Here is a 9,024-nt window from a genome sequence, read left to right as displayed (position 1 = left end):
TGACGTGCCAAATTTTTAAAAAGCTTTACTTCAAAAACAACAACAACAGGTTACTGTGAACTTCACTGGGTTCACAGCTTACACATTCACATAAAGGAGAATGCAAGACTTGAATACTAACCACCAAGTGACATATTTCAAGACTCAAAGCAGGCATATGGTGGCAACCGCTGTTGGCACTTGTATAAATATATAGTAAATATAAGACATTCTATTTTCTAGCTGCTTGTATATTAGATACTGAGTGTTCAGGCCAAGAGGTGTGTCAAGGCGGACAATGTATTAATCCGTGCTTGCAACCTCAATCGTGTGGTATGAATGCTTTATGCTCAATCGAACGACATTTTAAACAATGCTCTTGTCCGGCTGGTTTTACGGGGAATCCTGAAGTGGAGTGCGTCCGCATACCAATGTCTTGTCATAACGATTTAGAGTGTGGGGCTGGTTACAGCTGCTATGAGTCAATGTGTTTCCCTCAATGTTCTGGCGACCAGGATTGTGCTCTAAACGAAAAATGTTTAAATGGAAATTGCATGTGTAAGTATTAATATTTGAAATGCGTTAAATAAAATCTAAGGAATATGTTCCTATAAAATTTTAGTAACATGCCGCGTGGACAACGACTGCTTTTTGGGTCATGTGTGTTTGCACAACAAATGTGTGTTTGGATGTCACAGCGATGACGATTGCAGTGCTTCGGAATCGTGTCGGAATGACAAATGTGTCAACCCATGCTCGGAAAACCCCTGTGGGCCAAATGCTGCTTGTTCGGTTACCAACCATCGGGCTACTTGTAATTGTTTAGAAGGAATGGTTCCTAATCCCACACCTCAGGTGGGATGTGTCCGTTCTCCACCGCAAGAATGTAATGAAAATCGTGATTGCCCCTATGGCTTAGCTTGCTTTGAATCAGTCTGTCGTCCCTTGTGCGCCGAAGACACCGGCTGTTTGTCTAATGAACGATGTCAGAATGGAGCATGTAAACCATTATGCCGGCGAGATGACGATTGTCGTAACAATGAAGTCTGTCTGGGTCTTTCTTGTGTTCCCGGCTGTCGATCTGATCAAGGTTGCCAAACACATTTATCCTGTTTTGATCAGCAATGTATTGATTCTTGCGCGGATGCAAGAGCATGCGGAACAAACGCTGTTTGTGAAGTCATTAATCATACGAAAATATGTTCTTGTCCCATCGGTCTGCTAGGAGATGCCGAAGTATCTTGTAAATCTTTAATCACTACATGTTCTTCAAATGCGGATTGTACCTCAACTCAACTTTGTTATGGTGGCACTTGTCAAAAGAAATGTCGCAATGATCAAAACTGCTTGAACGATGAGCGTTGTATGCGTGGTATTTGCCGTACTGTATGCAATGTTGATTCTGTTTGCCCGCAAGGACAAATATGCGAAAATCGCATTTGCCAGATTGGTTGTCGTAACGATTTAAATTGCGCACCTGATCAAACCTGCATAAACAAAGTGTGTAAAAATCCTTGTGATTCACTCGGTCAATGTGGACAATGTGCCAGCTGTTTGGTCGTTAACCATGGCGTCCAATGTAGTTGTCCCAACGGTTTCGTGGGTGACGGACTTACCGGTTGTCAATTGCCGGCTCAACGTTGCAATCCGTCATGCGAATGTGATGAAACTGGAACCTATTGCGCTCAAGCTTGCTCTCGAACAACGGATTGCGCTTGCAGTCAAGTGTGTACACGCGGCAAATGCCGTGCAAAGTGCGGAGCCAATCGTTCTTGTCCACTGGGACAACTTTGTGAGAGAGGAGCATGTGTAGCTGGCTGTAAGACTAATAACGATTGTGCTATGGATCAGACTTGCACTAAAGGCCAATGTTCAGACCCATGTACAGACAAACAGGTTTGCGGAAGCAATGCCTTGTGCACAGTAACCGATCATCGTATGCTTTGCTATTGTCCTGATGGATATGATGGCGAGCCGACAAAAGAATGCGTACAATTCGAATGTCAGCATGACAATGACTGCGAAAGCAATAAAAAGTGTGATAAAGGCAAATGTCGTAACCCTTGCCTAGAGTACGGAGCATGTGGATCAAATGCTCAGTGTCGCGTCATGAATCATAAACCACAATGTTCATGTCCACCTGACTTTTTTGGCAATCCACTCACAGAATGTCAACCTTTAAAAGGCGGTTGTGCCAGCAACCCATGTGGAATTAACTCAAGATGTTCGGAAGTACCTGGAAGTTACGAATGCTCGTGCATGGAAGGTTGCATAGGAGATGCTCAAAAAGGTTGTGTTTGTGAAGATCATTTAGTAAATGCCTGTCATGATCAGCCATGTGGACTAAATGCTGCCTGCCGTGTTTTGCAACACAACGAAGCTCAATGTTATTGTCCCGATGAATATCCAAACGGGGATCCTTATGTCCACTGTAAGATTTTAAATAGAAACCATGTGAAAAGTCACTACAAATTCTGAAATTTTAGGTTTCCTAACCCAACCACCAATAGATTGTCGTACTGAAGGTTGCCAATTGGGTGAATGCGTACGTGAAGGTTATGATTATGTATGCAAACAAGGTAAGTACATAAATTCGTTGCTTTATCTATGGATACTTCATAACATCTCAAAGTTTATTCAGCAAGAAATATTCAGATTCAAATCTTTAGATTTTTTAATGAAATTTATATGAATATATATTTTCTTAATAAAATTGTGTGAGTAACCGTTGAAAAAATTGCTTAGTTTAACACTTTGGTTTCAAATTTTAAAATGTGTCGTTTAATAAAAATTGATTAATAATAATTACTTTTTTTCTTTAGATATTTTTAGACTTTTTTAACCAACAAATTTTTCTACACAGTAGTGTGTTTATTTACTAAATCCAGTTTTGTTTGTTTCTTTTGTGGATTTTAAAACATTGAAGTTTGCTGTTACTTTAATTGTTCGAATAATTTTTTATTTTTTAATAACGAAGAGAAGAGCTAGATATCAAGAAACACACATAAAAATGAAAAACGTTTTAATGCAATACACTGGTACTCACGCAAATGAATTTCTATATAAAATATTATACATAAATTTTTAAAATTTACTTTTAAAAAATTTTCTACTTAGATTTTGGTACATAACCGAAGGAAAATAAATTTTTATTATTTTTATTCATACGCATATGGAGGTTTTCGTGGAATGTCGCTGTCGCTATCGCGGTCTCCCAATCTGTGCCTGAATTACCTTTAAGTTTTTAAATATTAATTCATCAATAATTAACGCAAAATTTACAAGATTTTTTATTTTCACATATGTAAAACATAAAAAAAAAGAAAAAACAATAACATCCACACATTAACAAAGAAATTAAAATACACTGTCACAAATTTCCCTCCCTTTATTCACACTCCTTAAAGTACAACTAAATAATTTTAGCCAACCTCTCTCCATTTCTCATACCACTACATTTTAATAACCACACCCACATTTCAATACTGCTTATTCATGCATATTAAGCGAACGTCTCCAGGATGCAAGAAGAACTTTGAAATTAATCTGTTTTTTAATGCAAAATGTTTATCGTTTACATCTAATAAGATTGCAATCATCTTCGAAAATGTTAATAAAACGAAATTGAAGTGCTAAGGCAATAAAATCTGCGCTTCGGTCACCTTAATCCGAAAAATATAGCAAAGCGGCGAAAAATTACCTAAATTCTTAATCTCAAACATTAAGCAGCTCTTCTTATCATGGATGCAAATAATTGAATTGAAATTCGTGTCTTCGCGTCTCTCTAAGATGTATTTGTAAAGAGAGTATAGAATTCTCATTTTGCAAAGCTGTCCTCGCAAATATAGTAAGGGATCGCTGTTTACTTACTAATTTTCGAAGCAGCCTATCGTAATAGTTACCATAGTTGTCGTGACTATAAGCTATATGTATTTTTTGACTCTACCAAAAAAGAACCGTATTGTTCCACCAAAAAAGAACCATGATCACTTTTTGTAGACTAACCTTTAAAGAACATAAATTTTTCTGAATAATCTTTAATCTTTCAACCTCCACTCCTCTCTGATATAGTAATAACGTATTTTTAATGTAATACAGTCTTTACATTAACGGGAAAATTGTATCACAACGTGAAACTTATTTTTTTACTTTTTTTTTGAACTTGTGGAGAGGGAGAGGATACTTTCATCCTTTCCAATCTTTCCCATGCAATTGTTATTATCTTTATCTCAGTACAGGGTGTCCCTCCCTCTCATTCTTTAAATAATATCCTAGAATTTTTATAACTCAATAAGAAAGGTTTTGCAGTCAGGAGTCTTTGCCCCTTGTGAAAAAATGAGGAAAGATAAGTGAGTGGCTCATTTCCATTGAATATTAAAGCTTTCTGCAGAGGCCTGTGGAATGGTAAGTCACGCGACAATCTCGCTTTTTTTCGATCTTGAGAATTCAGCAACATATATTCGCTCTAAACAGCTTTCTTATAGTGTTCAAACAAGTTACTTCTTCCGATGGTTTCGGATGGGTTCAGATCAGAGGATGACAGTAGACGTCAGTAGACCTAATTCTAATCAAGAAGCACTTCTTAAATGTAGGACGTTCTTTAGAATTTGACACACCATAAACCTATTTTAAAATGAACACAGATCCAAACTAATAATAGAAAGTAAAATTACAATGAATTTTAATAAAACTAACACGCACACAACCTAATCGCAAAAATCTTTTAGTCAATTATTTCTCAATAATCAAGTAGAGTGACCTTCAATGAAAAAAAAGAAACGAAAACAAAACGCGATAACTACTTACAAAACGCCGCGATAGCGATACGAATATTGAATAATAAAAAAATTATACAAAAATTGGTCACAAATGAATAGTGAATATTGAAAAATTCCAAAAATGTTCCTTTGATCAGCTCCTACACTCCCTTAACATAAATCCTACATATATATATATATATATATATATACATATATATATATATATTTTTTTTTTTTTTTGCTTCTTATTCAAATTTTTCTTTTTAAATTAAGAAAACGATTTTGAGATTTCTTAGAGAAAATGCAAGAATTAAAGCTTTTAACAGAAACCTGTAGAAGTCTCAGATTGGGAACTGTGGACGGGACCATTCTCACACATAGTTCACATATGCAAATAGTGCGAGAAAATAAATTCTTATCTATTAAATGTATACATTAAAAGATACAATCTGCGCACATATATAACCGCACGTCTTAATATTTGTTTTATTTTGTGTAACAAGCAAGTTACGATTATTTTATTAAAACCGTTATTTCAAGAGAGAAATTTTATTTTTTCATATGTATATACAGTTTAAGCTTGGGCACTGTATAAATTATTTTTAAAAAAAGAAGAACATATGTAACTAAAGATTTTATATTACTAACCCTTGATTAAAGCACAACAACCAAAACAATTCGGTATTTTGTTGAAAATTTTATTTGATATTTTTTCTCTTCTAGTTTAAGTTGTAAATATGTTTTGTTAATGTGTATAATACGAATTTGTCTTTGTCCCTTTCTTTATAGCTATCCCTTTTCGTCGTCTTCCGTTGCCTTGCTTTCACTCTGAGCTCTTCCTTCCTCCTTTCACTCTCTGTCTCTCTCTCCTTCTTTCTTTTTTTATCCCCTTATCGAAATATGGTTTTACTAATTAATGTCTCTTTTAAGAGCACTGTATATAGAACAACAAGAAATAGCATACAACCAAAAAACAAGAGGAGGAAAATTTTTTTCTTTTTAATACTCTCTCTCTCTCTCTCTTCTCTCTTCTCTCTTTTTATAAAAAATTATATTTCTCTCCCACTATCTCTTCTTAGCTCCTCTAACTTCACTTAACTTAAAAATGAAAACCTAGCAAAAAACAAAATTCAGTTTTTCTTAAAGTACAAATCAAAAATTTTCCAATAACGTGTCTCGCGTAAGGGCAGAGCGCATGTGTTGGATGTCGCGATTTTCCCAGAAATTTCTTTTTCTTATATATTAATGATTTAATAAAAAAAAAACAAATTGGGTTACTTATCGTTAGATTGTGAATTTAGCGTAATTAAAAATAATTAACTAAAGAAATGCAAATATAAACCAAATGTGAGATGACTCCCCTTCACAGTTCTGAAAATATGTAATTATTATTACTTTTTTGTTTATTTTTTTATTTTTTTTTAACTATTAGTATGGTTTTTAACTTTATCGTCAACTCTAATAAATACTCAAAATTACTGTTCTTTTAATTAAAAAGCAAATTAATATGAAAAAACTATACCAAAACTATACCAAAATATACCAAAACACTTTAAGCACTAAACTTTAAATTAAAATTACAAAAAGATTTTTCTAAACCACAAAATTCCCCAAAAGCCAAAAAGTTCCTATCTTAACCCAATTAACGTAACGCTAGTATTAAAAAAAAAAACAACCAAATTAGTTTTATTCAACTGAAACACACAACACCAAACTCTCAACTTTATTGCTTGACACCACTTTTTGTTTACATATGTCCCCTTCCTTGAGGCCAGAAGACGCTTTGTAGTCTTTTTCTGCTCTTTTACTGTTTCTTGAAAGCATTAACTGTTTGAGAATTATAACGAGAAGACAGTTTATGCTTATTAGCAACAATCAACAGCAACAAAAAAACAACAACAACACCCAACAACCTTTCTCTCACTTTCTCCTTTATACAACACCTCATATAATTATTATAGACACCGAACAATGTAAAGTCGACACGGATTGCCCCAGTGAGAAGTCTTGCGAGCAGGGACACTGTATTGATCCTTGTACTTTACGAGGTGCTTGCGGCGCCAACGCACTTTGCAAAACCGTACTGCATAGACCACGTTGTTCATGTCCAAGTTGCTTTATCGGCCGTCCACAAGTTGAATGCAAACCGGATCCAAAGTGCACAGATGAATCAACCAGCCAACCACGGGATCCTCAGGAACAGATATTATGCGCCAGCGATAATGATTGTCCAGATAGCCTACAGTGTGGCGAGTACGGGCAATGTGTAGATCCATGTCAAAATCCCCAATTCATATGTCGGGGTCATAAAAAGTGTGAAACCCGACGACATCAACCGTTATGTGTCTGTAAAACTGGTTTTATAGTGAACGAATATGGAGAATTGACTTGCGCTCCCGAAAAGCGCGAATGTTATCGTGATGATGATTGTGCTTCGAATATGGCCTGCTCTGAAGGGAAATGCCGTAATCCATGTATAGTACCTGTTGGACGAACGCCTATTTGCTCAGCCAATAAATCATGCGAAGTACAAAATCATAGACCACTTTGCATATGCATGAAAGATTGTCAACCTTCGGTATCAATTTGTTTAAGAGATGCCGGCTGCCCGACTGGTTTGGCTTGTCGTAATTATCAATGTGTCGATCCGTGCGAATTTGCTCAGTGTGCGCCGAATTCACCTTGCATTGTCGAGGATCACAAACCGATATGTAAATTTTGCCCGCCCGGATTTATTGCCGATAGCCGTTACGGATGTCAAAAAGGTAAAAACAAAACAAAAACAAAACAAACTGACAGCTATGAATCAATCACTTTGTCTCTGTGTGTAACTCTCTTAAAAAGAAATTCGCAGTTTCTCTACCTAACTCTTTCTTTCTCTTTCTCTCTGTCTCTCCGCCTCTACTCATTCTCTTTCCATCACTCTTTGTTTTCGCTCCAAGTTTCTTGTGTGATCATCAAATTTTGAACGTGTGCACTTTGCCAAAAAGGGAAAGTATCTCTTTCTTTTTCTCTCTTTCTCTTTAAAAATCTCTCTTAATATCTCTTATTTTTTATAAATCCCTTTGACTATTTCTCTTAATCAATATACCCTCTAAGTGGAAAGTAACACAAGAAACACAGAACATGAACATCAAAAACAAATCAATAAACTCACTCTTGTTTACCTTATTTTTTAAAAATATTTTGAATAAGTAATAAAACGCCTTTAAATTCATCATACATACAGTTCAAGATGAAACGTCCGTCCGTTACATATCCAAAATACCATCATCTATGGAAATCAATAATAACTTCACAAACTTAAATAATATATCCTTTAAACATTCACACACGCTCATGCTCACCACAGATAATTTAAAAAAAAATAATATTTTTTAATAAAATTCAAAATTTACCTTAAATTCAAACTCGAACTATCTTTGTCTCGCCTTCTGTACACCCAAACCAACCCAAACTCTTCCTGTTCAACATTAACCACTTAGTTGAAAACGAAGCTTTTTCAATTTACTTAACATATAAATTCTTGTGTTCATTATAATTTTATTCAACAAAAAACTTCCTACTAATAAAAGTAAAAGGTAACCTCCGAACGCAAACGCTTGTAGCTAACATTATGTACAAAACAAAAAAAAATACATAATACTAAAACTAAGCCTTTTGTATGGAACCCTAAAGCGAATTAAAAACTCTAGCTTAATAATTCCTAAAATTCTTCCTAATTGGATGTTTAAAAGGACTTAGGAAACTTGGTAGATTCCTTTATTGAAAACTTTAAACCGTTTTACTTCCCGTTTGTGTAAATAAGCAAATTGTATATTTTTGCATAAATTTTCTATTAAGTCTTAATAATGATTTTTAAAACAAATTGTAATATATTATTTTTTTCTTTACAAATATGTACAAAAAAATTCTCGTTTACTTAAAATTATTCTGTAACCACAAAAAAACTCGAACTACTTCCTATTCAACACAACTCACTCTGCCACTAATTACACTATAAAAAAAAAATATTCCCAATCAATGGTGTGAAATACGTGGACGAAAATCGATTACGCGGTGAAAGCAGTCGCAACGACCACTCCTACCGTGGGAGTCAACAAAAGCTGCTCCATCAATGACGATTGCTCTGTTATGGAACGATGCAGTACTGAAAATATTTGTCTAGATATTTGCCGGTATGAATGCACAGAATCTAAAATTTGCGTAGCAAAAGAACACGTGATTGTCAATTGTATATGTTCGTCCGGTTTTATTGGAAATCAAACCCACCGGTGTATATCGA

The 9,024-nt window shown here is 34.9% G+C and overlaps 1 protein-coding gene across 1 annotated transcript in view; it reads left to right on the top strand.

Annotated features, from left to right (window-relative positions):
- Positions 1-9,024, top strand: part of LOC119634258 — a 181,111-nt gene that overhangs the window by 111,689 nt on the left and 60,398 nt on the right. Inside the window, exons 11-13 of the mRNA XM_038028333.1 lie at positions 223-537; positions 602-2,410; positions 2,466-2,558. Of these exons, the coding sequence (XP_037884261.1) occupies positions 223-537; positions 602-2,410; positions 2,466-2,558 (2,217 nt within the window). The remainder of the gene's footprint in view (positions 1-222; positions 538-601; positions 2,411-2,465; positions 2,559-9,024) is intronic.

This window comes from Glossina fuscipes, unplaced genomic scaffold (assembly GCF_014805625.2).
Source record: "Glossina fuscipes isolate IAEA_lab_2018 unplaced genomic scaffold, Yale_Gfus_2 2, whole genome shotgun sequence".
In the NCBI taxonomy this organism is placed as follows: domain Eukaryota; kingdom Metazoa; phylum Arthropoda; class Insecta; order Diptera; family Glossinidae; genus Glossina; species Glossina fuscipes.
This window is presented reverse-complemented; position numbering and strand designations above follow the sequence as displayed.